General features: G+C 41.2%; 1 protein-coding gene across 1 annotated transcript in view; it reads right to left on the reverse strand.

Annotated features, from left to right (window-relative positions):
- The window catches only part of pex5la (peroxisomal biogenesis factor 5-like a), a 44,388-nt gene that overhangs the window by 2,333 nt on the left and 14,140 nt on the right, over positions 1-27,915 (reverse strand). The window contains exons 3-12 of the mRNA XM_071543646.1: positions 26,774-26,983; positions 24,824-24,947; positions 23,958-24,051; positions 23,621-23,650; positions 20,001-20,096; positions 8,488-8,604; positions 7,022-7,165; positions 5,049-5,119; positions 2,178-2,396; positions 440-605 (exon numbers count right to left, since the gene is read on the reverse strand). Coding sequence (XP_071399747.1) covers positions 440-605; positions 2,178-2,396; positions 5,049-5,119; positions 7,022-7,165; positions 8,488-8,604; positions 20,001-20,096; positions 23,621-23,650; positions 23,958-24,051; positions 24,824-24,947; positions 26,774-26,983 — 1,271 coding nt within the window. The remainder of the gene's footprint in view (positions 1-439; positions 606-2,177; positions 2,397-5,048; positions 5,120-7,021; positions 7,166-8,487; positions 8,605-20,000; positions 20,097-23,620; positions 23,651-23,957; positions 24,052-24,823; positions 24,948-26,773; positions 26,984-27,915) is intronic.

Raw genomic sequence — 27,915 nt, forward strand, 5'->3', positions numbered from 1 at the left:
TGTGGCAGCGCGTGTGTGCCAGTCAGGAGTTCACAAGGCCAGATTTCGCAGCTCCATGCTTCAGATATCGGTGTGACAGTTTGATGTGCCTGACTGCATCTGCTTGCATGAGCTCTCCCTTGATAACGCTACAGCTCCGTTTCTCTGAGGGGATGTACATGCTTGAGGGCTTCGTGTCTGCCGTATGTTTGCATGGGAAGATTTGGTGCGTGTTGTGTGTGCTGTGTGTCTCCATATGTGTGCCTGTTTGCAGCCACTGCTGCCAACTTGGCAACTTTCTCACTAGATTTAGTAACTTTTCAGTCCCCAGCTGGTGACTTTGTTTCTCAAAAGTGCCTAGCAACAAATTTAGCAACTTTTTCTGACCATGTGTGTGTGTGTGTGTGTGTGTGTGTGTGTGTGTGTTTGTGTGTGCCTGCGCATGTGTGGGAGTCCATACCTCGGGCCGCACTGACAGAGCAGCATTGAAGGCCTCCACGGCTTTGTTGAACTCGGCGCTGAGGTTGTAGAGCACCCCGAGGCCCGTCTGCAGGTCCGGGTCGATGCTGTCAGAGTTGTGCTGAGCTGCTTCCAGGAAGAGCTCCTTGACCTCGGGTAGCAGGGAGCTGTGGACACACACACACGCACACACACACACACACACACACACACATAGGGATTAGTGTGACTTAGGGCTGCTGAGACACTGGCACACACAGTGAGCGCCCTTGAGATAGTCCAGCTATGATGTGCGCTGTGCTGCATGTCAACTTTCATTCATTTGCTCCATAGAGAGAGAGAGAGAGAGAGAGAGAGAAAGATGGGCAGGAGTGTAGAGAAAGATAGGAAAAACAGAAAAAAGAGCAGATTGAAATGCAGAAACGAAGAGGCTGACACTGCGTGGATTAGAGAGGGAAAAAAACAGAGTGAGTGAGATGCTCCTGTATGTCTTCACATTGACTAGACGCTTGATGATTTGATAAAGTGGTGCTTTACCTTGGGAGCAGAATTAGGCCTCTTCAATCTGATACAGCTAGCAACCTAATTTTTCTGGCTTAAGATAGCGCCGACAGTCTGCTTTTTACAACGGTAAGAGTGGTTTGATGAGATGGATGCATGTAGCTGCACACTCACTGCCTTGGCAATGAAATTACACCTTTACCAGCTGTGGATGGGAGACCTTGAAATAACTTTCCCTCTCATTGACAGTAGCGTAATAGCTGTTCCGGTAAAACAAATGAGACTCTAAATGGCCTCTAAAAGATCACGTTCTTGACTGTGCAACATATAGTGCATGATATATCATATGTCTGTCAGCCACTCAGTGATATTGGGTGGAGTTGGAAAAGACTGAAAGACTGTTTTAATGCCAGGTTAAAAACGCAGATTTAGACGGCTTCTGCATCCTAATATAGCCATAGATTATTGCTGATTTTCACTGATACATTTGACACCTTTCCCTTTATTTCTATACATTATCATCTTTTCTGACAGTGGTAATAAATTAGAGGACAACACAGATACTTCGTGTTTGAGATTTTACACTGACAACCTCAGGGAAACCAGTGACTCACAGTGTACAGTGTTTCTTGCCTCTCCGTCTGTCAACCTTGGAGGGCTGAACCAGCTACTCACAGTACCACAGCCTTCATAGAACAGAATAGAGAATAGAGAATAGAGAATAGAGAATAGAGAATAGAGAATAGAGAATCGCCTGGGAAAATCTGTGGAGTAACAGTGAATGGCAATTGTTCTCCACTTCCTCAGCAAGGCACCCTTGAGCAAGACACTTAACCCCCAATTGTTCCGGTGGATTTGCTTTGTGTCCAATAACAGAAGGCTGTTGTAATGGGTAGCTCCCAGGTGTGAATGTGTGTAAAATTGAATGAATATGAAGCAGGACAGTGCAGAAAAAACATGCATTTTCTGCAAAACACTTTCCCACATAAATAAAGGTGAAAAAATACATCCTATTGTCCATTTGTTTGCTGACATGGTAAAAAAGAAAATAGCTCCACGTAACTTTGATACACAATAAGCCTTTAAAATTAGCAGCATTTCGACAGGCAGCCTGGCCTGCCATCATCAGGCTTGGTGTAACATCTTTCAAAACTTGGGGAACAGAACCAACTCCCCTCAGTATTTTAACTGTACCATTACCCATTAACCATGCTTCCTATTCAGTCCATATACGCTACCTTTCATATCTGCCCATGTTGGAGACACGAGACATCCTGCGTTGGGAGTTTGGCGATTCCGTCAGATGGGTCTTGCCCTTCAGCAGGTTTTTGTACTTGGGGTTGTGGCGCATCCAGCGGAGCAGGGCCTCGCAGGCGTCCTGCCGCATGCCGGTGTTGGTCAGGCTCACCGCCAGGGCCATGAGAGCCGGGAGGTTGTTGGGGTGGAGCTCCAAGCACCTGGATGGAGACACAGCAGGGGGATGGGAGAAAAGAGATGGTGGAAGGTGTTAACTTCAAAGGGAAATCTAGATTTGATGGGCATTAATTGGGACAGGCCAGGGCAAAGGAACATCAGGCGGTGGCTAATGATCTCAGGTCAGACTGGATGAGCTGCACCTCTCCTGCTCTGCCTCTGCAGCAGTGGTCCAGTTTTGCATGCTGCCTTAAAGCTGTAGTAGGTAACTTTCATGGATTAACATTTCTTTAGAAGTAATAAAATCGGCACGTTTGTTGGCCAAAGACCAGGAGGATAACATGTCAGAATCTCAGATTCTGGTAGCCCCATTTCTCTGCTATTCTCATTTCAAAGTGAAATGTGTAGAAACCCATCTGACCAATGAGGACAAGTCTGAGGCAGAAGGTGGGACTCTGTCCTGTCAATCACTCCTCCTGTCACTCACTAGGAGGCATGGGAGGCGTGTCATTCCTTGTGTTGGTTTGAATTTACAGATATTTGACCTCTTTCCCCCTGAACTTACATACAGCAACTTTAAACAGCAGGTTTAGGGGATTTGCATCAGGTTTGCATTTACAGAAAATGCCACTGGCACTGGCATTTGTAGTGAGTTCTACAGTTATATCACTGGTTATATCATGTGGACGACTGCCATTAAGAGCTACACTGTCCTTTGTGATTGGGAAGGGGAGAAGGGCAGTGGGATACGCAACATGGATTACTTAAGAGACTAGAGAGAGACTAGAGACTAGAGAAGAGGCCAAAACAAGATTTAGCTTTCATCAAGATAATGTTGAAGCCAGATTTACTACAGCTGATGCTCCAATGTCCTTAAAACCGCCCCATAATCCCAGTCAAACCAAATTATTTCAGTCAGACTGGAATCCCCAGTAAAATGCGTTGTAAACTTTGGTGCACGTTGACTGTTAGGCCACTCAGATGCACTGCACACCTACAGAGACAAACTCTTATCATCCCCTGCAAACAAGGTCCAAAAAAATAGGGGGCGGCCACACGACACTGTTTTCCAGGGACAGTCCCTGATTTGGTGGAAATTAGAATAGAATTGGCCACCCATCAAAAAGCAAACAAACAAAAAAACAACAACAACAAAAACAAAACAAAACATCAGTCAAAATTTTACCTCTTCAGTTGCTGGAGAGTATCCATGGCACTTCAATGATTGCTTCAGAATGACAGTGTTTTAATTTATTTCAAGTTTTTTTTTCCACAGAGCTATGGAGAATAAGCCCACATGTTTTTGAGCATCAAAAGTGAAGCATCAAAAAAAGTGAATGTTATAAAGCCAAAACAAAAGCCAGGTTTCTCTGCATGAGATAAAAAATACAGACGTTAGCCAAACAAAACTGGATGTTCATTTTCAATATAATACTAAAGTTGCTTAGTCAAATAACTCTGCTGTGTAGCATTGTCAAAAAATGTGTGTCCTCATAGTTAACGTGATGCTTGCCAGCTGCACTGGTGCCAGTGTAGCAACAACAAGAGTAATGCCAGGTAAACAGCTAATCTCACTTAATACCAAACACATTCCCCTCACTGATGGGGCTACATATCAAATCAACTAAAATGCACAACAAACTACCAGAGATCTGACTGGTATTTACATCTGAATATGCATGAGTCTATTGGATTAAGTGGGCTTCTAGCAGGACATGAAAACTGGGGACAGTGAGGGATTCACATTCTGCGTTTGCACCTCATGAAATGCACTTAGCTAGACCAGCAATTAAATTCTTTCTATACACAGAATGGAAAAGGTATGAGGCACAGTGAGAGTGGGAAGGGCGTTTTCCCCTGAACAGCTGTCTCTTCTGTTTTCCATTTTCTCGCCAGTGTTCACACTCTCAGATAGACAGAGGTGCTGTTTGTCCCATCTATGGCTTCAGCAGTGTTATGACAGTTGAATGAAAGTGGGCCATCTCCCTATGTGGTGTCTGGTCACCCCTGGCCCTTTGCAATCACCACCCATGTGGGGCGTCTCTATTTTAAGGGAACAACCTCAGAATGCTTCTCTCCAATCACTGGTTGGAGAAGTAGAGGAGAGAGCTTTGTGAGGTTTGAGGGGTTGAGGTGTTTTGGATTGGGAACAAGTCTGGGATGGGAAGTAAAATGGTGATGGTGTTCTCGATATAACGTCTCGCAGCGTTACATCGGAACTTTGAGTTTTCCTTTTTTTGTTCTTTTGTTCTTGTTCTTAAAACCTCTTCAACTTCTTCATCTCCGGTCCCACCACAGAACTTTATTTAAAATTCTAGTTAAGATCCGCAGGTTTCCAAAGATACCAAATATGTCATGCTGAATTACAGGGAAATGTTTATAAAATGATGCACAAGACATTTAGATTTTTTTTTCATTTGATATAATCAGTCATAAAAATCTTAAGTTTGATCCTGCCAAAGCTTCAATGAAGTGTTGGAACGAGCCGATATAGAATTTGTTTGTGACATTGTCATACAATATGGAAAAAAGTGTTTTTATCTAACTTTGAAGCTACTTGAGGGGAAATTTAAGGGGGAAATCAGAGTTCAAGGGGTTAAAATACTGAAGATTCGTCGAAACCTGCAAATTTCATGCACTTGTGAGCGATGTACTGTAAGCTGCAGTGGGGATTTCATGCAGCTGCTTCTCCTTACCTCTGGAGGGAGACAATTGCTGCCTGCTCATTCTCATTTTCAGCCTGGGTGGTCCCCAACACTTGCCAGGCCTGCAGGGAAACAATAGGTAACAGTAAGCAGCAGGGTTGAAACCTGGACTCCACACCCTGTATTAGACAATGCCAGACTCTCAGAGAGACTGCTAAGAGGCTGTAACACAACCGAGAGGCTTTGTTTTCCTGATGCGGCAGCTCAGCATCGTCTGTCAGGCACAAGAACTCAGATCCAGCACAGAGCGACTGCTGCCGGTGTGTTAGACAGAAGAAACTGTGCATTTAAACTCCCCAGAATATAAAAGTTTGATTCATTAAGTCAAGTAAGGACACAAGCAATTAAGATTAATATTGGCAAAGTGATTAGCTTGGAGGTGTATCCTCAATGAAAAAGCCCCGCCATCCCTATTAATTTTTCATTGTTGATCCTTAGACACTCTTATTACGATGTTTCATTCATCCAAGGCAACAGAAAGCAATGAATTAATGAATTAAGCGTCATCAGACGTGACTTGCTGACATACCGCTGTAGCTCTCTCTCGAGAAGTGAAATGATAATTGAGGTGAGGAGGACTTCTCATTCCTTGGCAGCAAACCAGGTTCATTAAATGCACCTGATAATGAATCTCGAATGAAGTTATTGCTCAGTAAAATATGAATGTGACTGGGTGGAGAGGCGTGTTGCTTGAACTTTGAGCCAACGTTTGTCCGTTTCCACCTGATCGGATTCTAGGCGGGCAGATATGATATGAACTTCAATTTACAATCCAAGTGGATGAGGTTACTCCTCTTTTCCTTCCTCTGTGAGGGAAAGGAAAAGCTTAGCGACCTGTGCTCATGCTAATCCCTGTAGAGGATGTTTTGTCCCATTCTCTGACATTGACACTCAATCAATGATAGGCTAAGATAACAAAAAAAAAAGTCTTGAATGAGGGGAAATGAGGGGGGAAATTATTTATGAATGATTCAGAGGTCTTCACAGCGGGGCAATAAGCCACTAAGCGCCCCAGGATAGGAATTTTGGAATCGTATTAGTTCCATACGCCCCGGGATAATCCTCTCCTCGGAATAACCGGCACATTTCTGTACATTGCAGGGGATCCTGCAAGTAGTTTGTGTGAAGGCTTTGCTCTCTGAGGCTGCAAAGAGGGTCACTTCTTTTTGAAATGGGGAGAATACATGAAGGAGACAAACCTGCGAAATGAGCTATTACTCAGCCCACTGGGCAAATGGAAATTCTCATTGGGAATACGAGCGGGCTGGGTATTTTTGCTACAGTAAACAACTCTATTAACTGAAAAAAACAAAAAAAAACAACACTCCCTTGCCCTCTACAGGCAATCAGCGTCTAGCCACTTTGTGCTGCCTGAGTCTACTTCACACAGACTGTGGTCAGTGAGACTTTTTTTCCTGGTTAGGTATAAGGGTGCTGTTCGCTCACTTATTGGCTGCTCGTGTGTGCGCATATGTGTGTGTGTGCTCTTTATACATGAAAGAAATGCTGGCAGTGTGTGTGTGTGTGTGTGTGTGTGGTTGAATGAGTGGCGTGGCATTAGCCTGAGGTTTGGAGAAATGTGACTAGAGGATCACCGATTCGAATCCTTGGACAAGCTAGAAAAATCTGGATGGTAGAAATCCATAATGGGTTTCCCCTCCATCAATAACGATCATGAAAGTGCCCTTGAGCAAGGCACTGAAAACCCCACTGAAAACCCAACTGCAGGACTGTGGCAGTGTTGGTCAGCTGTCCTGTCAATGTGTGTAACTCTCCTTCGTCCCACTTGCATCGACGCCGCAAGGTCACTGCTGTAAATAAGAATGTCTTCACGGTTAGCTCGCCTGATTAAATAAGGAAAAAATAGAATGTGTGTGTCAATGTGTGTGTCAATGTGTGTGTATGTGTGTGTATGTGTGTGTGTGTGTGTGTGTATGTGTGCTAATAGAATTGTGTCCATTCACCTCTGAATCATGAGGGTCCTGCAAGATAGCGGCTTCCAGCAAAAGCACAGCGTTCGGCAAGTCTCCCTCTCGAGACTTTTTTAGTCCCTCTTCAAACGCATTGGGCCAGTCCTTATAAGGGTTATCCGTGTGGAAGTAGTAACCCTGTCATCACAGAAAAAAAAACACACACACCAAAAAAAAAAAAACACATTAGAATAGGGGCACTGGCAATGTCAGTCTTCTCTCTCCACATTCAAAGCGACAGTGGGAAACCGTCCTCTGCACTTGTATATTTAAGCAAAGCTCCAGCAGCAGGAATTGATCTTTTCTGCTTCACATCAAACCTGGGCTAAGCTCCCCAGGGTTCGTCTGTTCTCTTTAAATGTTAAACTTTGCATTTTCAAACTGTGATTACCCTGGTGTGTTGTTGCCCGGTTCTCAACACGACGACTTTGAAACAGCTTTTTCTTTAAGAACCCACTCTGCACTGGGATCAATCAGGAAGCCCAGAAGTCTGATCTCTTATGATTTTCTTATATAAGAAGGTCAACTAATGGGTAGAGTATAGCTTAGCCATATGCTCTCAAAGCTACCGCCTCGCTCTCATATAATCAAGGGCTTATATCCTCCACAGCTCATAAAGATTCATCTTGATGTTACCGTCATATATTACTTACGCAATTGCTCCCAAATGATCATCACTTTTTTATAATGATGATCCACAAGGGAAATGAAGAACATGTGACTCCTATGTTGTGTAGGCAATTCATGCATTATCAATCACTTTCCTTGCATCTATAAAATATCACTAACTCCAAACCTTCTATCTTTATTAAAGAGCAGGCAATCTAAACAGCTTGTCTTATGTATCAATGGTCAGAAGCCGAATATATGTTCTTTGAATATATATACTGTATATATCAATTCTGTTCCAAAATGCTCTACATCCATTTTGGACAAAAAAAAATCATTAAGTTCGTCATTCACTATCTTTAAAATAAAGAGGATCCGGTCTGTTAGAGCCTCTTTATTCCGGAGAAGTGACATTCCCAACACCAGAATTTAATTTGGGCAAGTATGGCAAATTTATCATCCCCTCAATTACAAGGGATGATAGTAATAATAACTTTATTTGTATAGCAGTTTTCAATACATGGGATGGGATGGGACACTGTTTTCTGTTGCAGCCCCACTTTGTGATTCAGGCTGAATCACAGGTTGTATTTTTACATAAAAATCTTGCCTAGTGCAGCTTTAAAAAGTACCATCATTTATTTTAACTGTGTGTTATTAATCATTTTATAAAAGTAGGTGTCACTTTTTTCAAATGGTTGGTATCTCATCTTAGAACAAAACTCTAGACTGGTATGCATAATTTACTGTACATAAAGTGTCAATATATGTCTGTACCAATGTCCTCAAGACAAATTCATAGACATTGCCTGTACTTGGTGATTAAAGTGACTGCGACTGTGAATAGTGACCTTCTCGTGCGGAGACACAGAGGAGGGAATCTGGGCCTGCTCGTTCTCCGTCAGCCAGTTTCGTCGAGCGAGCTCCTCCCACTCCGCCTGCATCTTGTCCCAGAACTCTGTATCTGACTACAGACAACAGCCAGAGAGGAGGACACAGAGGGAGGATGTGAATAAACAGGAGAGATGGACAGGGGAGGAGGAGGAGGAGGAGGAGGAGGAGGAGGAAGGGAGAGAGAAGTGAGGGAATGATTAGTGCACAGTTAGACCCATAGCGCTCGTAATTTCCCCTCCTCCTGCACTTGGAAATGTCACGTCCGTCTGGCTCACTGGCTGGCTTTGTAATGTATGGACTGCACGCTTCTGATGACTCATCACAATTCTAAGTCGAGGCAGAACTCAAATTTCCTATTAGCTTGATGCTTGGACTCTTATTTGCTGGCATTTCACATAACTGACTGTAGCAGCGAATGTTATCATGGAGGAATGAGCTGTGAGTATGAAGCAATAGACTGTATTCAGTGATGAAGCCTTCCATCAAGCATCACGGGTGGTTGGAGGTTATATTTTACGTATTGGATTGGCATATTCTATATATATATAACTTTTGATTTCTGCTGTATCTGACTACAAACTGAAGGCTATGGGGAGCAAATTTCCGACATATATAAGTGTTTTATTTTTTTCTTAAAAGGTGGTTGCAAATGTATCCAATCCAAATCATTTGGTACGCAACTTCTACTTTCTTTGCCTGTGAATGTACATAACACTCAAATATGCAGCTGCTTAAAACAATGGGATTTGACAACATCGCTCCACTGAGAAGCAAATGGTTGAATTAAATAGTTCTATTGTTATAGTACAATGGCTTCAAGTCTTTTACAGCAAATTAGCATATAAAATAATTGAACCAGGTGCTAGAAAAGTATACAGCTCATGTCCAAATGACACAGACAAACACTGCAGGCAGCATCAATCACTGTGTGTCACTGACAGGTGGCAATTATTCAACCGGCCAATAAGAAAAGCAAGGCAGGAGGGATCATTACTTGCTAAAAAGCACACTCAACCATACACTGCACATTTCAAACTTCCCAATCAAGCTGCTGCCAAAAGTTGCTCTACACTTCAGTGGTCAGCAGTGCCGAAAATGTCTGAAAAAGCCTCTGCTGCTGCATAAATGACTGTTCTAATCACAGTGAAGCTGTTTGGATGTTCTCATTTCACACCTCAAGAAAACTGAAAAATCGCTCATCTGTAGTTTGATATCGAGCTTGGTGACGGATTTGCATTAATTGAGGGGCACTTGTCGATTCTCGCCAAATAATCTAGTTAACCAGGCAAAGGTGAAAGCCTGCAATCTGGAGCCGATCAGATGATCCGATCAATAACTTTGCGAATGAACCAGACAAGAGGCAAGGCAGAGGGAGGGGTGAGGAGCAACTTCAGAAAATTAGATTTGCAATTTTCCTATCTAGCTAGATTGTTTGTTGTGATAAGCATGGTGCCAGTGTTGTGGAAAAATACGAAACTTGTAAATGTGTAAACTAAATTAAACTCTCAATCTTGATGATTTTTGAGTTTTATCTTGAACTGAAGGTTTACTTGTTCCTTTATAGGTAGAGCAATTTTCACAATCCTACGGCCCATGAATAGCATGATAAACTTTCCAAAACACTATTTTCATGTTTTCACTTGAACTGAAGTTTATGAAACCCCTTGTATAAACTCTCTGTCAATGATTTATTTTTCTAAATTCTCAAATTGTTGACATCTTGAAGATATCTGTAAATATATCTGCACAGAAGTAAAAATCTTTCTTATGTTGACATCTTTTGTGTGTGTATTTTATATCTGTTTTCTAGGGACAAGCACTGCAAATTAGCTTAAACTATAAATGTTAGGTGACATCAGATTATCTTTTTTAAAAGCTCTACATCTGTGTATCTGTCCCTATTCAAATAAACTTTCAATGAAGGAATGAAAACAAGATTTACATCAGCAATGCACTTTAGCTGATGACGCTCATGTTTTTAGTGACAAAAACTAATTCAGAAGAATGGATCTCGATAAATGTTTCCTTCCTAGCTCTACTGCACACTCCAGTATATTTCAGTAATGGTTCAGAGTGTAATGTTATGCCATGCCATCCCACTATTCTAGATGATTAATGCTGAGTGATCTTAGGAAGGAGTCTTGAGTCTTGGATACAAAGCAGAGAGACACGCAGAGAGACATGCAGAGAGATACCCCTCCTTTTACTCTGCTCTCCATATCTCCTTATCATGGAAAAAAAATCTGAATGCAATTCTTTGTGAGCAGTGCCCTTGCTCCCGGCAGACAGCGCTGTCACTATTGATACGGTTAAAACTTGTGCCTGTTTTTCATGTACGAGTTGCATCCATCCAATTGCCACAGTGGAGTTTTTTTTCAGCCGGCTGACTCCATGATTCTCGGCTGTCTTCCTGTCAGAGGCCGTGCAAACCGGGAAGAATAATACGGAAGAGAGCAGAACAGCCTCTTGTGACTTATTGAGTCCTCCATAGCCGGGAACTCATCTGTACATGACAGGACTGTGTACAGTAAGTGGCCGCCTTGGCACTGCAGGGGGGCGTGGGGTCAGGAAGATATGGGAATGAGTTGTGTGTGTGTGTGTGTTGTGTGTGTGTCTATGTGGCAAAGGTCTCCTCATCTCCTAATCTCAGAGGCTTATGATTGACACGGAGGCCAGAATTTGGCCCCTGATGGCGAGAGATGGCAGGTAATTGCAGGCTGCTGCTGACTCTCAGACAAATTGCGTTTCAGATCCTAAGGTGAGACCTCACTGCTGGCTCTGTCAGGTGCTGCGATACGGGAGGTGGAGGTAATGCACTGGAGAAGGTAGTGGCAGGGCTAGTAAGGTAGAGGAGATATACTGTATATGTGTCACATGAGCATCAGAATATCTACCCGGTTTGTTTTAGTGTAGCTTTTCACATGTGGAAATAGCAGCAGTTCTCCACTGATATCACAGCATTCATTCAATCGGAGGCCAGATCTACTTGGCCAACCTTAAAGGAGCCCCATTACAGGAATTCAAATTTTCCTCTGTTTACATACATATATGATCAACGCTGTTTAATATAAACATTGCTAAACTATTCCTAAAATCCCTCCAATTAGGCAACTTTGCAACAATTGAACTAGAAAGTCTCCACTCAGCAGGTTTGCCTCATTTGAATTAAAGGAGCTGGTGTTGTTGGCCAATCACAGATTCATTCAGTAAATAACCTTTTAACTAAACTACATTTATTTGCACGTCATGAAGAACTATTATAGTTATTAATTAGTTAGTATTTATTTAGTTAATATTAACAGCATTATACTTATGCTGAGCTGTATATGTGAAAACAAAATCATGAAAATTGAATAATGGGGGAGCTAAAACTCAAAGGGTTAGTTTGAAAAGAGGGAAAACAAAATAATTAAAAATTAAGTGTAAGAAAAATGCATGTATTTCAGACATGTAACAGTGAAACTAATTACATCACTCGTGTATTTCAAATCTTCTTGTGCAAGTGTTTTTCTGATAATATCCTACTTCAGAGCAGCAGCAAAGAGAGTTTATTTGTTCCCTAGGCATGTAGACACATACTAATACTATAGAGTAAACAAATAGGCTTTCAAAAAGTGAGACATCAGCAAATTCTCCCTTCATAGTTACCAATAGACTAAAGGTGATTGCACTTTTGCAACCACTTCACATTTTCATAGACTTTTATGTAATTGTTTATGATCCTGTATTTTACTATTTTTGCTTTTTTATTTCTCCCTGCAAAGCACTTTGAAAACTCTGCATTTAGATAAGTGCTATTTATTATCATTATTATTATTATTATTATTATTATTATGTGGATTAAGGCAAATTAAATGGTCACTGTAATACGGAGGGGCTTTAATGAGATAACACTGACTGGGCATGCAACTATATTTCACTTCATGAGTAGACAAGCTCATACCCAGGGTCATTTTCTGATGAAAATTACAACATGTTCGAGAAAGGCAATTAGGAATGCAGCCATATTTCATTCAGTGACACTTCCCCCTGCAAAGACTGCATCCAAACTGACTGCTGAGTGAACAAAGACAGCTGGGAAAGACAGCACACCAGACCTGCCATGTGTGCCATGATGCAAGCAAGTCCCATTGCACTGTATGTCATCACTGTAAAATCAGTCATGACACTTTTGTGCGCACTGCAATTATGATGGCTGTATGGATGCATACATCAGTTATGGAGCCATAGAATAAATACAGAATGTTTTTAAAGACTGGAAAAAGGAATGAGGTTGGCTGTGAAGGCCATGACAAACAAGAAAACAGTAAACATGTTGTCCCCCGCGAATGATAGTGAATGACAGTCTCCCTCACCACCAATCAGTAGCAAATATGTGACCTTCTTCTACCTGTAATTGTAGCGCCCACCATGGGCCAATCAGTGTAATTTTGAAAACGCTGCAGTGCAATCACAAATTGCATCATTTTTCCAAATTTCATCAAAATCCATTCAGTGATGTCTGAGATATCATGGGTGACACATGGACAAACAAACCAATGAACAATGTAGCAACTCCTCGGATCAGTTGGTATAATTTTGAAAATGCTGGGATGCAGTGGCGGGATGCATCATTCCCCCAAGTTTAATCTAAATTCAATCAGCGGTGTCTGAGATACTGTGTGTGATGGACAGATGAGTGAACAAATAAAGAATGAACAAATGAACAAATGCACAAGCAAATGAATGAATGAACAAACAAACAGAAACCGATCTACGGCTATATAGAGAACTTTATGGAGGACTATTTTGTATTTTATAATTTTCATTTCATTTTGCCAAAATATAATCCATAAGCATATGTATGGAAAACATAATTTTGGTATTGTGCTTTGCTCTAACAAACTGGCTAGCTAAATGGCTACAGCTATTCAGATGTGATGAGTTAGTTAGGCTAGCAAGCTAACATTTCTTGTTTAGCCTACCGCAGCTAAACAAAATCCAACTTTTCTCATCATGTCGCCGGCCTGGTCCTCATCACCACCTATCCAGTCATGTCGTATGTTAATGCTGTGTGTTATTTGTTTCTCGTAGACAATGAGGGGAACTGTTTTCCTCATGAAATGCAGTCTAGTGTGCAACTTGTCATAGTCCTCACCCTGATTGCATCTTGGCGGACAACAATCTTCTTGTAGGATTAAAATGGATTAAATATGGCCTTGTAACTCAATTACAAAGTCATGCTTCTTTATGACACTGAGGAGGTTTTTTTTCACTTGCATCAGCAGTTTAATTACGTGGAACAAGGCAAAGATCCAGAGATGTAATTTATATGTTATGTATCCTGTGTATGGAGCAAGCTCATACCCGCGACTCTAATTTCAGCAGCTCTGATGAAGTGTTACGTGAAATGAAATACATTCATTGCGCTTCCTGCCAGCCAAACATGTCACCGCTGCTTACAAATGAACTGGGGGAGATTCATTAGTTACTTCATGAATACATTATTGACAAAATAGATAATCACGGCAACACCTCCAGACATAATACTTACCCTTGGCTGTTGGAGTCACCCATATTTGGAATAGAAATATTTATATTTTGCCTAAAATCCAATTAGTGCTTCTTAGTCAGCTGAACTGAGGTAATATATACAGTGAAAATAAATGTCCATGTACACTACAGGAGAGGTAATTTGTAGAACTTGATAATTCATGCTGGTTCAGCTAAAACATAGAAACTGATTCTCATAAAACAGAATGGTACAAAATAATTGCCTCAGACTTTATAGTGCAATTTTCTTTCAAGATGATTGATTGTGGCTCTTGCATCCCTATATAATGTATGTAATGTGTTATAGGGGTATGTGTGGAGTTTGTGTGTATAAGTGTGTAGGTGTGATGTATGTGCATGCATGTGTGTATACAGTATGTGTGTATGCATATTTGCATATGTACTGTATGTTCATGTATTATGACACTATCCTAGCAAATGTGATGTAAAAATGTGTATGTATATTTATGTATATGTATGTATGGGTGGTGTTAATATACATGTATGCATGCGTACACTCATATTGGGTGTATAAGGTAAGTTTATGTATGTGTGTATATATGCATATGTATTATATGTTAAATGTATAGCGTAGTCATGTATAATGTGTTTGTTGGATGTGTTATACTGTACAGAAGATTGATACAGAACCCTTTGATTGGATATTTGATACTCTTGTGCATCCTTGTAAAATCTACTCTGAGAAAAAAAAAAGTTGATGAAAACTGTGCCTTTTCCTCTATCTCCATTCTGCATACTATACAGCTCAGGATGGAAATATAGACTTAAAGTAGGAAAAGAAGCTAATTCCATATTTAGATAATTGCACATGGAAAACTTTAAACCTTAAACTGCAACACACAGCTATCTCCTGTGTTTTGGTCACCATAGATGGTGGTACAGTACAACCATTTTTAGGTGTGCCATGAGTCTGCCTGTCTGTCAAAGCACATCCTGTTATGAAAGCCCATAGGAGGATTTTGCACATGAATGGAGGCATAAAGGATTGGAAATGTACTGTACAGTGCTTTGCAGCTTTTGGCAACCATCAAACACACTATTTCAGGCATGTAAAATGACTAAAATCACTTTACTCAGCATTTGGACTGCTGAATTGAATTCCAGCTTCCAGAACACTGTTGATATCCAGAAAATTAATGCAGCTCCTCTTCGTTTGAAGCTACAGTATTGACACAGTTTGTGCCATATTTGTTTTGTATCATCTCATTATGTAAAATGTACAATCTGACAGTGATTAAAGAAAATAGCCACCGTAAAACACTGAAACACTGTTAAAAAACAATGTACCTTGGCATTTCTGGCCCCATTTTGTTGTTTGGTACTGTATTTTTCTTATTCCCCTGGATAACTGGCCCAACGTAAACAACATGACGTCACTTTGAGATATTTCCAGCACAGCTACAAATTGCAGAAAATTGTTCAGCTATCTAAAACATCAACAGTAAACAACTGGAAAACCTTCTTATTGCTATTGCTCTCTCTGCTTTCTCATAAAACCCACCACAGCTGAAAGTCAGAAGCGTTGGAAATCAGTGACTGAAGAAGTAGAAGACAAGATAGGTTGAGGAAAAGTGGATACATCAAAAAAAGTAAATTACAACACTTCCTCACAAATAAACCCCTGGAACTGAACATCGTGAATTGATGATATCTAAAAGTGTAAGAGTATCTGCAGGTGGATTTTTCCTTTAAATCTTGAGTCTGTCTAGGCTGGCTACATGAACTTTTTCAGTCAAACAATTTTACAAAACTCTCAACAATAGCTGCTGCGGGTGTGAGTACTTCTCAATACAAGCGGACACCAAGCTAATCTGTTTACTTCAATTGGCATTGTGTCGTAACTTGAGATACGGCCTTTGGAGGGAACCAAGCACGCGAATAGGGGTTACTTATCCACTTTGCCCAGGGGGATTGCATTACAAAAAGTCTCATTATTTACCAGTGACACGGAGCAGCCTCCAAAAAAGCTCCGCTCATCTCCAGAGCAGGGCTGGCATGGCCTTTTAATGTTAATGAGCCACACAGTGCTCCGCTGTGTGGGACAAGCCCTTGGTCAGCGAGACGAAAATAGGGAGCTGGAGTCCCGATAATGTCACTCAGAGAAGAATAAAATACATTACATATGGACAAAGTGCTAGGAATGCATTTAGGCAGGCAAATGCATTTATACAATATATGGATGTCTGGGAGAACAATACAGGGGGGAAATGTAGCCAGAGCATTCAAATACGTGTATTAATTTGAGATTATGGGATAACAACTATAATTCAGAATAGGTATAAAATAGAGGGAAGTAAAGTAAATTTATGACACTTTTAAAAAAAAAAGTATTCTCATTGTTTTATCGCTTTTATTAAGTAATGATGTCGCTACTGTTTTATTTATTTATTACCGCTACTATTCTTTTTTATTTTCTTCAATCTTGTGGTTTCATCATTGCTTTGCCTCTTGTGATGTTGATTGTCTGTCTGCTGGAAAGCACTTTGAGTTGCTTGTCTGCATGAAAGGTGCTATACAAATAAAGTTTATTATTAATATTATTAAATACAGAAAATCTAAAAGCTGCTGCTTTGCCTGGACATGGGTTGCTGTTCTTAAAAGTAAATGAAGGAGTCTTTTCTTTGTGGACAAACTGTTTTTCAACACAACATTCACACCTGGGAGCGGCCCTGCACCACCTCTCTCTACTGCTGGCAACTGAGCAGCTCCGGTGGAACAGCTGGGGGTTGAGTGTCCCGCTCGAGGGCACGCTGATGGAAGTTGTTAAGGGAGGTGAAAGCATTGCTCATTCACTTTCCCTGATTTTCCCAGCCGGCCCGGGGATTAAAACCAGCGACCTTCGGATCACAAGCCCACATCTCTAACTTCTAGGTGACCGCACCGCCTCAGTTCTCAATCTTCTGAAATCTCACTTCAAACCGAGACTCACTCGGACCAATATCCAATATTCTGTGGGAAAAAAGTGAACTTATCCTCCTGCTGTTTTAATCAAAAACAAGGCCCACAGTCACCTTGATCTTGTCTTTATCGGTTCTGTGCGTTCGCTATCTCCGCCCCACAGCCAAAACACTGTTCCCTAAAGTCAAAACTTACCCCGCAGATTTTCCATTGCCGCTTTATTTAATAAAAGTATTAGGCTGTCATTAGCTCAGTGTCATTGATGCTGTCCCCACATGACATGAGCAGTCACCAGCCGACTCAGAAGACGTCTCTTTATCAGTCTCTTTTTAAATTAAAACACAGCAAAGCTCCATCTCTTGGGCTGCTGCCATTTTATCCTCCATTTTTTTTTATTTTTTATGTGAAATCCATAAAAGCTACAACTACTCATTGGTGACATCTTTGTAAAATGGATGATATTTTAGATCTTAATTCCTCGCCTACTCCCTCTGTGATTCCCCTATAATTTTCTCACATTTGACAATTTGAACTAATTGAATGGATTGGTAGCTAGGCTGTGTGCTGAAGTGCCACTTGAGCCGTCTCTTCTTCCATTTCTTTATAAGTATGAAAGCATATGCATATGCACAGCTACTTAAAGGGAAATTATCTGTGATTGTGGGCTTTGATATCGGCAGTTGGAACCAAAATGGCTGACTGCTTGCATCAAACAGAACTCCTCCAGAGTGGAGGCCAGCACTCAGGCTGCCCGATCGAAGCTGCGAGATACTGTTACCAATCGATGCTCCATTTGTCCCGGAGCATCTCAGAGTCTCATCACTTATCAGAATTACCTGCCCTCTGGCTGACGCGGTAACACAAAGCGCAATTTGGGAGGCTGTGACTTACAGCTTGGAGTTTCATACAAGGTGTGACATCATCACTCACTTTAGGAAGTGATCCCTGAGCGGGACAGTCCTCTCCTCTGCAGCTGCTCCTCTCACTTTCTCACCATCTTCCTGTCTGTTCTATTATTTATTGAGCATTACACATAGCTCAGTGTGCAGCATCCTACTGTAGCCCGCAGTAAAGATGAAGCAACCAATAGTCCAAGTTTCACTGCCATCTGCTACATGTCCACTGAGTGGTAAAGTGGTTTTACTGTTAGTACAAAACAGAACTTGGCCGGCTGTGTCTGCTTTCAAAAATGCTGGGCAGTAGGATTTCTGCTTTTTTGGCAACTCAGGTATTGCATTCACTCAGTTGTCAGGGACCATGCAAATTAACATAGTGCCACTTCAACTTGGTTGGAAACAAGTTGATGCAACTGATGTTCTGCTTACAGAGATTACAGCTATTACTAGTTTCCAACTCCTGTAAGAAAGGAGGAAAGGCCAATGTGATCTAGAAGGCCTTGCAAAATGTCCTCAATTGAAAGCTAACAAAAGAGTCCCAGCTTATTGGAAACAAGGGGAAAAAACACTCATTCAAATGTGGATGGAAATCCTCATCTCATTCCTTTCATCTCATCAGTGGATCAAATAGGGCAAGGTAATGTAGAAAAGACACTGAAGTGGGCAAGGTAATGAAAATGCTTTGAGCTTCGAACAAAAGCGTATTCTTCTTCCGAGATGGAAGAGGTTTTGGAGACGTTTTTCCATGTTGTCATTATATCAAGTTCCTAATAGCATGGGAACATCAGCCGTATTTCAGAACTCTGCACTTTCAATGTGTGAAACGGCTGCAGCAGATACATGGTCCTACCATGAATTAAGCCATATCTCATTTCTGTGCCTTCGCCATCGCCTGTGACACCTGATACGTCTGCCCGTGAAATAACTGACCTATTTACCTTCGTATTGTTAGCCGGCGGAAGGTCGTGAATATTTTTCTAGGTCAATCACCCCATGAACTTGAGTGAGTGAATTTGGCACGGACTATTAACCTGTCAGCGAGCACCAAGGGGGCGAACACATGGCAGCAAGTACAATAGTGATCATTTGACACAGAGACAAAGGGGCCCGAAGGAGTGAAATAGAAATCACCTCCACAGGGCTTCAGGTAGATATTCTCATTATAACAGTGATTGTCAAGTTACATGAGCAGTGAAGTTGGAAAAGTAATATACACTAGGAAACTTTTTCTTGGCTTTAAGTTCACAGTACTCTTCTTGAACACTAGTTTGAACTTTGGTAGTACCTTGGGTTGTGTGGCTTCCTGGCCATGATATAACCCCAAAATCAGTGATTCTCTGTTATCTGTTGCTCCGGTAGAGGAGATTGGAGAATTGTGTTTTTTTTCTCTCTCTATTCATTGCCACTGTATGAGGAAACAGGTCTGAAAATCACACTTCTAGCACATAAACGAATGCGAACAAAGCAGATTCTGACAATGTATAAAATAACTAGTCATCCTACTATAAAATGAGGAAAACTCTGTCCGTCTGTCTGCATCCATTTTGCTCCTCAATGGGTCGGCCAATCAATCTGAAACTGCACATGGGCATTGAGCATTGGCATAGGCAGGGACTGACGAAGCAGATTTTTCCATTTTCCCAAATTTACGCTGTTTATGCGCATTTTTGGCAAGTCTGCGCCGAGTTGTGGCGTGTGCATCCCCGGGTATGGACTAGTGTTGCTGAACTGTGGTTAAGTGAATCGCTTTCTTTATGTTTGTTAATCCTTTCAGTTGGAACAATTGTAACACAGAAATCTGGTCAGAGGAAATTTATGCAGATGGAACAAAGAAATAGGTTTATCACTTTATCAAAAAAGTGGGAGACAGGACTTTGACAAAGCAGATTCTCTCAAGAGTCTCTCACTTTTTTAATGAAAATGAGCAGCAAATGAAAGTGAATTGACTCCAACCCTGACAAGGACAGCGCTTGTCTGTTGACTGGCACGCTGTGAAAAGAAAGCTCCGGTGTTTAATATTGAAAACCCAACCTGCGTTTAAGTGTTAAAGTGCTTAAAAGTCTGCGGTAGCCGTTCCTTGACAGGTGACAGATGTGAGGTGTGTTAAGTAGCACTCCGCTTACCTCAACAGCTGCCTTGGCACGCTCAAACTCCTCCTCCAGGGACTGGTTCCTGGACAGGAGGGCACTGCCCCACCTCTGCTCCTTGGTTAGGCGACCCTGTTACACAGACACACGCACACACACACACACACACACACACACACACGCGCACGCACAATACATAATATATATATATATATATACACACACAAACACAGTCCATTAGAAACACAAAAAACAAACACACGCGCACACATTTACACAACACATCATACACACACAAGCACACAAGCACACACACACACACACACACATACACACACACACACACACACACACCGGCAGCCGAAGGGAGAGACAGCAGAGTGTGCAGGGTCAGCCGTCTCTGCCTTCTCAGGGACGAGTGAATATCCCTGCCTCGGCAAAGCCTCTGACATGCTTAGGAAGGCCAGCAGAATCACCACTGTCAGCACCCCCCCCCCCCTCGGTACTTTACCCCTCATCTGAGCGCCATGCTACTCATCCAGCCTCTCTCAATTACACATTCACCCCCCCACCCCACCCCCCCTCCATTCCCATGGCCCTGCCTCTAGTCTTCTTACATTGCATACCCTTTGTACTCTTGCCATGCAGTATCAAACTCTGAAATATGCTGATAGCCTCTCTGTTGCGAACTTGGATTCAACGCCTTGCTCCGCTGCTAAAATGAAAATTGGCCAATTACTTGCATGTGTTTTAGCATACACATGCATTATGAGAGTGTGGCGTTGTTTACATGTTGCCACATTACACCTTACACAGTTAACTGTAAGGGGTAAATGATTTCAGATACCCTTTCATGCTTGGATGCGGTATGTTACTAGGTTTACTGTAAATAGCAATTTCTATTTCCCAGGGAGAGCCAATCCATTACAGTAGCTAAGGATTGAATTAAGTCCCTGCTCTGTTTGTGTGTGTCTATGTGTGTGTGTGTGTGTGTGTGTGTGTGTGTGTGTGTGTGTGCATGCGGGTGGGGGGGGCTTTTCTGGAGCCCTGGGCTACTGGAAGTCAGTGGCTTCCCTCAGCAGTGGCTGATCCAGCCGTTCCCTGTAACATTACATTTCCCATGTCCATAGTCTGCCATCAGAAAGACCCTATATGCAAGATTTAATTGAAGTTAGCTTATCTCAGTATTAATGGCCTCAGAAAAACTGCATTGCAGAGTGCATGCAGTGTTGAAAATATCTTGCCCAACTTCCAATTCCCAATGCTGTATTGTGTGAAGGAACTGCAGTCTCCTTTCGTATCGTTCTCAAAGGAAAGATCCACCCTAAAACACTTTAACACTGTTAAAAAAAACCCCCAACTATTACTGCTGTAACGTGCATATCTGGGCCCATTTTATTGTTTGGTGCTTCAGTATTTTTTTCATTCCTGCAGATAACTGCTGTGCACTATTTCCAGTGCAGCTACAAAGGAATTTAATAGCAGAAAAATGTTCAACTATCTAAAACATCAAGGGTAAACATCTGGGGCCGTATCCACAAACATTCTGAGAGTCCTCTCAGAGAGCTCTTATCTCAGCCTAAAATTCCTTAGCAAGGAGTCCTAACTTAGGAGTGATTTAGGAAAGTTCTCAGAGCGACCCTGAGCAAGGAATGGACAAGAACTTTTATCTTAGTGAGGAGGTGTGGTTGACCCCGTTGCTAGGTGTGATGCTCTCTTTGGATGCTGTCATTGGTTGATCAAGAAAAATCAACAGTCTCTTTTTGTCATCCAGAATGCACACAAGGAATCACACAAGATAGAACACAATTTACTCAATATTAATGCGTGGTTTGCTTATACTATCAAAAATAAAATAAAAATAGAGCTCATTGGACAAAATCTTTGAAAATCATACGAACGGTACTTTTTAATACTTGTGCGGTCCTCACAGTTTGACGCATTCTGCCTTTATTTGGGCGAATGCAGTAATGTAATTATACTTTACTAATTTGATGTTAAGATTTGGTGAAAATGGCTCAAGGCTCAGTAGTATTAGTATAATTTCTAGACTATATTGGCAAGCCTATATGAATAGGATTTTTGAACATGAGTATATTGCAGATGATGCGGACGTGTGTCCCATCAGTGACCAGACAATACAGAGAAAACTCGCTGTATCCATAGCTGCCGTTCTGCGCACGTCCGGGAATTAAACAGGTTGCGTCACAATATCAGGCTGTGAAGGAGCTGTGATAGTTTGGGTGATTGTTCTACTATGTGGTTGCATAAACCTAAATTATCACTGCTGCACTGTTTGCCTGTTACTAAATATCTTGACATTGTGATGACTTTATAACAATAGCATTAATGCATCTTTTATGCATCATTCAGCCATTTCCTCCTCTCCTTAAGAAACTCCTAAGCTCCTAAATGTCCTCCTCTCTACTCTTAACAGTTTTCCACCTTAGGAGCTCTCTTAAGGGCTAAGATGCTTTGTGAATAGCTTTTATCTTTACTAGGATTTAGTCTTACTTTTAAGTTGAAATTCTTAGAAAACGTCATCACTCTCAGAGTTTTCTTAGAATTTCACCACTAGGACCAACTCCTAGTACTAGGAAGCTTTGTGGATACGGCCCCAGGTTTTGGTGTCAGTCCGTTTTGCTCCGACTCACACAGGGAGAAAATCCACTGTAGAAGAAGAGATACCAGTTTTGCAATGCAATGCCCCAATGTTGGCCTGCTAGTCATATTTATATGCCAATACGACCACCTTTGATTTACAGCAACAAGTTCATGACTGTTCTATGGGACTTGTTGAGAGGCATTCTGGGAAATCTAGGAAATCACTAACTGAAGCAGAAGTAGACCAGGCAGGTTGAGGGAAATCGAGTACACCAAAAAATGTAAATTAAAACACTTCATCACAAAGTAACTCCTGGAATGCACTGAATGTCACAGATTGATGATATGTAACAGTGTAACAGAGTAGCCAAAGGTGGATTTTTCCTTTAAGATCAATTAATGAGCCATTTTATTGTGTTCGTTCAATATATGTAAATCTCATGCAACACATGGCTCCCCTCTTTGCGTGCATGTTTGTGTGTGTGTGTGTGTGTGTGTGTGTGTGGTACCTGCCAAGTAGGAAACTAAAGCCACTCTTTACAGTATCGCTGTCAGTGAGCTACTATGGATCCCTTGAGCAAAACAAATTTAGTGTTTGTTTGCCAATAACTCCCTCCCATCTTGGACAGCTATCTTTAATCCCAAATCTATTATTTATTGGCACGTTGAAAAGGTGATGTATGCTTAGCTAGCTCGGTGAGATCCACGCTAATGGGCTCAGAGTAAGGCTGCTGAATAATTCATGGGCTATTAATCTAATAATGGCGTCTGGAAACAAGACCCCTCAGGCAGACCTACACAGAGACGTCAACTCAGGAGGAAAGCGCTTGACATTTGGACCTCGTAGCACCACAAAGGAACAATTTCAAGGCCAGCATGTAATGTCCGGATTTCATATAAGGTGCCTTTAGGCTTCAATACAAATTCCCCTGTTCATATACTCTATTTTGGAAATCTTTGAAGTCAAATTCGATGATGTGGTGATGCTCTTTTCCCGGTGCAAATGTATACGTCTTTCAATATTATATGAAAGGATGCATAGGGAGGCTTACATGTCTTCCACTAATATACTGCCTGTTGAGCTGAAATGGAAGAATTTTGGGTGTTAGGACAACATGATGGGTTAACATAGTCACACAACAGGGTGCCTTATTAGATACAGGCTGTAATATCTAATGTTGGTAAGTTGGCAACGCATCCACATGCAAACGCTCCAACGAACAAGTTGGATTCATCTAAAAATTTCATTACGAAAGCTTAACCATCAGTCAAAACAATATGCTTGAGAGGTGTGAAGCTTTCTCACTTCAAAGGGATGTTGATTTCAAGTGCAGACAGCACATACAATAATGATGATTACTGCCTGCTCTGAACACATTGAGCACTTACTTGAGATGCTAGGGCAGACTCGGGCTCGGCTTTGGTATTTGCTTCCAAGGAGTTCTTGTTTGATGGCTCTGATTGGGTTTTGCAGTCTATAGACCTGGCAGAGAGAAAGGTGGGATAAATGATTAAGATGTATTGTACTCAATTTGATATGAACAGAACACGTCTGATGCATTTCCCAGTATAAGAGATCTCAGCTGCACTCTAAAGCTGCTGTTAAGCCACAAGCAGAGATGATTTCTCCCTTTTTAAACCTCCACTTTAGCTCTACCTTTGCAGTGATATTAAAGAAGGTTACAGCCATTTTGGTCGTTAGAAATACCATCTCGAAAGAAAGAGTAAGACAGCTGAAATGTTTTGAGAGATGTCCTTTAAGTAACCTTTTCACTGTTCACCAAAGAAACAGAGAAGCAAAAAAAAAATGCCTCATCATGAGCGGCTGAGGCTGTGGCACTTAGAAAGGTAAAATATTACATGGAACAATGAAGTGTTGGGTAAGAAATGAATCGCCTGTCTGTAGGAGGCTTTACTTGCCCATGTAAACTAACTTGTGGGGGAATTTCTGGGGTATTTACTGGGTAATTCTGTCTAAACCCCTCTCTTCTAATGGATATAATATAGAGAGAATCTTTCCTTTGAATAGATATTGCGTGACGTTCTGCTGATATACAGTAGAAAATTGTGAGACTGACTACATCATTTTCAATTTTCCAACCTTGATTTTTGATTCGACATTTTTTGCACCCATAAACCCAATTTCAGGAGCACTTTACGAACTTTCAGGGCCATTTTTGCTCCAAACCCCAGCGGCCTCCACATAAATATAAAATGTCTCTAAACCACTGATGCCTGGTGAGGACAACACCTACCATAGAAATTCATTGGAGGAATTTTTAGATGAACGCCGTCTCTCCAACTTCCATTTTCTGTTGCCGTTTCTCTCAGGGTTTGGGTTCAGCTCCTCCCATTTATCCAGCGGAGAACCAATGGTGACTGGAGACAACAGCAACCATCGGGCAAATCACTTACAGATACAGTATGTTCCAGAATAAAACACAATAACCAATAAACTGGCAAAAGAGACAAATGAAGTTCAATCATATCACACTAAAAAAATAGCCTCACCTTTCATCAATTTAATCACATATCAAATTCATGTCTGTTATATCTGCTACAGCTATCACCTCCAGCATGACAGCCTGATGGAAAAGTGTATTTCTTTCAGTTAATTTTGACAGAGGCTGATAGAGAGACATTGTCTGAGGAGGCTGGTGATCACTGAAGTCATTTGCAGTCAGTAGAAATGGCACAAAGCTGATGGCAACCCACCACTTTCATTAAATAAAGCAGCAATGGAAAAGCAGTAGGTTTACTGTAGCAGTCTCTATACAACAGTGTTGGGGAAAGTTACTTTTACAAGAAATTAGTTACTTTAATTTGTTTTTTACCTTGAAAAAATAACTAGTTACATTCCAAAGTTACTCTTTATAAGGTGTTTGAGTACTTTTGAAATACTCACTTCAAAAACATGCCATACTAATATGGCTTGTGTTGCCAAGTGTGTTGTGGATCATTGTTTTAAAATGCAAAGCAAGACAGTAGGCCAATCTAATTTATATCAAGCATTTTTTCAGTAAGCAGCATGTTGTCTGCATGAGATGTTGCAGGATCTTCACTTTTTCTACTTTTGAAAAAAAAAATTGTGATAAGAAAAATGAAACAATATCAAAGAAAAACAAAAGTAACAACATTCTAATTTAAAAGAGTAACTAATAATGGTGTATAAGAATTGAACTAACATCCTAAGAAAAGTAATCTGAGTACTCTTTCGTGTCACAAAGTAATGTGTAACACTGGTATATACAATCACTAATAGTAAGATATAAGCTAAAAAGACCTTAACACAATTATAACAGGACATGAAGTTTTGCTGGTAAATGACACCAGGGTTATAATCAATCTCAGTGCCATGAATTATTCAGCCGGACCATACTGTACTGTTTGACTCACTCTGCATAATTAGCTCTCATCTGAAGACTTTAACCTTTTCAACTGGCAAATAGGAAAGTAATAGGCCGTTTCCTCTTAATGTCTTTTAAGATGATCCATTTCATTACAGGAAATTCACTTGATCCTTCTTCGGTCTATCTTAAACATGTTAGAGGTCAGTTCCACAGGGGATGATGGGAGGTGGTGTGTGCGTGTGTGTGTGTGTATGTGTGTGTGTGTGTGGGAGTGGGGGCATTTCCAGCATTTGGGAAACTGGGGGAAGCAGCTGATATCTACAGCGTTCATGATATAATAAAGCATAATCGGCAAGATAGACCAAGGCAGGGTGCTGTGTGAAATAATAGGATATAAAATTTTATATGATCGTTATCATACATAGGATACTTAATGGTGCAGCATAGATCAGATAAAATGATACAAAAATGATAGAAGTGATAGAAATGGTGGAACACTTATTTCGAGCTATTCCCTCGATTCAGTGTAGCTACTTCATATTTCACTGCTGTACTTCTCTGTATAGCTGTAAATACATGTAATATCTAATGTATATAGTATATAGAATGATACCTGTAGGGTTTTATGTAATGTCTACTATCTACTGTATGTCCTGCACTTTGCCTTTGCACTATATGTGAATCCTGCTGTCCTTGAACCATGAATGCCAGTACGTACCAAGCAAATCTGTAATTTGTCAGTTTGTCTCTGCACCAAGTGTCACCAAGATGAATTTGTGTACATCCATTGCACTCTGGGAGTACAACGTTTCTGCTTTCTGACTCAAAAATCCCAAACTGGCAGTGCGCCTGTACCTGAGTCGAGCGACACCCTCTCGGGGGTGCGTGAGCTGGGTCCCGTGTGCTCGACTTCCACCTGGATCAGCTCCGTGTCGTCCGTCTTCTTCCTGTGCAGGTTGCTCTTCGGGCCGTCGCCGCGGGACGCCAGCGGACTCCTCCTGTCGTTGCTGTTCCTCCTCTCGCCGGGTTCACTGAGGTCCAGCAGGTCCAGCGTTGAAGAGAGAACTATGAAGGGAGACGAGACTGGTTTAGCTTTCCTCCTTTTGTATATATATCTTCTATAAATGGACGTTTTGTTATGCTGATTGTCTGAAAATGTTGTATATGCATCGATAGGATGTGGTGGCTGTTATACTCGGGCTTCTTTGGATCTGAAACAGCCGGCTCACTTCTCCCAAATGCATTGAGGGGCAGCAACTTCAAGTAATAAGATTGCACCAGCAATATTGTTTCAGTGAATAGTGCTGTTTCATTAAAAAAAAGCCTGCATTGTTTTGGCCTCACCTGGGATATTACAAATGTAAAGACCTGCTTAGTTAGCGGGTTTTCAATGCTGCTGGATGCTGTTCTGAAGCAGTATAGGTACACTTAGTTTGATCACTTGTTTACAGTACAGTTACATTCTTCATTATTGGCATGAGTGGTAATAATAGTGACTAAAATAGGTAAAATTAGTCCCATGTGAATAATGCCACTCTAAAATAGTCATAACGGGTAGTTTGGGTAGTTTGATGCTATTTTCCAAAGTTTATGGCAAAGTTTTATTACTGAATAAATGTTCACAAAGTAAAATTGGATCCCTGGAGTGCCGTTTCATGCTAGAAATGTTGTTTTGCTGTGGTGGTGCGACCCTCCTGCAGCTTCGCTTCAAATGTGCTCTTTGTTCTTTCTTTTTTTTTTTGCTTCAAAATGTTTTCAGAAATGTGGTGAGATTTGAAATCAGTTCTAAGCATTTGTGAACTGTGACTATTATCCAAGTAATTTTTCTTCCTGAAAGTACATAGTGCAGCTTTTAATCTAGTGCTTATGCCAAGGCTATTCACTCTACTAACTGGTCTTTGAGACTTATTCAAGCATCTATTTCAGAAACCTTTCCTTTTTCCTTGTTTGAATAAGATAAAATGACTGGTTTCACTTATTGTGCTGCATGAAGCCGT

The sequence above is a fragment of the Centroberyx affinis genome, unplaced genomic scaffold, assembly GCF_046629955.1.
Source record: "Centroberyx affinis isolate AG114_WGS23_722 - 3 ecotype Tasmania unplaced genomic scaffold, CSIRO-AGI_Caff_v1 ptg004359l_1, whole genome shotgun sequence".
NCBI classification, from domain to species: domain Eukaryota; kingdom Metazoa; phylum Chordata; class Actinopteri; order Beryciformes; family Berycidae; genus Centroberyx; species Centroberyx affinis.